The sequence below is a fragment of the Puntigrus tetrazona genome, chromosome 8 (assembly GCF_018831695.1).
Source record: "Puntigrus tetrazona isolate hp1 chromosome 8, ASM1883169v1, whole genome shotgun sequence".
In the NCBI taxonomy this organism is placed as follows: domain Eukaryota; kingdom Metazoa; phylum Chordata; class Actinopteri; order Cypriniformes; family Cyprinidae; genus Puntigrus; species Puntigrus tetrazona.
Window position 1 is genome coordinate 6,442,172 of NC_056706.1, and position 691 is coordinate 6,442,862.

A 691-nucleotide genomic window follows, 5' to 3' on the forward strand; every position below is an offset into this window, starting at 1 on the left:
CCCACCGTACCACCACATCACTTAATGCCGAATCCACAGACCAGCTGCATTTCGCACGCCTGGTGCCCTTTTCTTTGGCTACCGCATAACCGTGCAAACAAAATAGCCACTTTTCTGCCGCGATCATGATCTACGGGCGCGCTTATGGGGAGTGACAGGAACAAGCCGCGCTCAACTCAATGTGCTATTCTCTCTGTGTACCCACACACACACACACACACACACGCGCGCGCGCGCGCGCACACACAGATGAGTAGCTACTGCGTCTCACCCTAAAACTACATTCACTGTATTTCACGGAGTGTGAGCGAGCGGGGGACGCACCTGATTCTTGCCCCGCTGTCCGTCTTCGAGTTCCGGTGAGCTGTTCATGATTCCCCATCGATCATTGAGCATTCTCCGGAGAAGAACAAACCTTGAACCGCCTGTCAGTTACAGGCGGCGGTGGTGGTGGTGGTGGGGGGGGGGAGGAGAGGCAAGACACNCTTAGGAGGGGGATGAAGAAAAGGAGAGCGAGGAGAGTGCGTGAGATCGAGAAGACACCGATCTAGCCTCTACTCCGGGACCACGCTGACTAATTCTGGTCTAAAAAGGGGCGGCGAAGACTCTCGCCCCACACGCATCTTAAGGAAAATAGCTAAATAAACAAACTCCTCAAATTCCCATAGCACTTCAAAGTATTTTTCTTTTC

The 691-nt window shown here is 53.3% G+C and overlaps 1 protein-coding gene across 1 annotated transcript in view; it reads right to left on the reverse strand.

Moving 5' to 3' along the window:
* Window positions 1-478, reverse strand: part of LOC122350671 (fibrinogen C domain-containing protein 1-like) — an 18,908-nt gene extending 18,430 nt beyond the window's left edge. Inside the window, exon 1 of the mRNA XM_043247349.1 lies at window positions 325-478. Coding sequence (XP_043103284.1) covers window positions 325-396 — 72 coding nt within the window. The 5' untranslated portion in view covers window positions 397-478. The remainder of the gene's footprint in view (window positions 1-324) is intronic.
* Window positions 479-691: the final 213 nt, after the last annotated feature.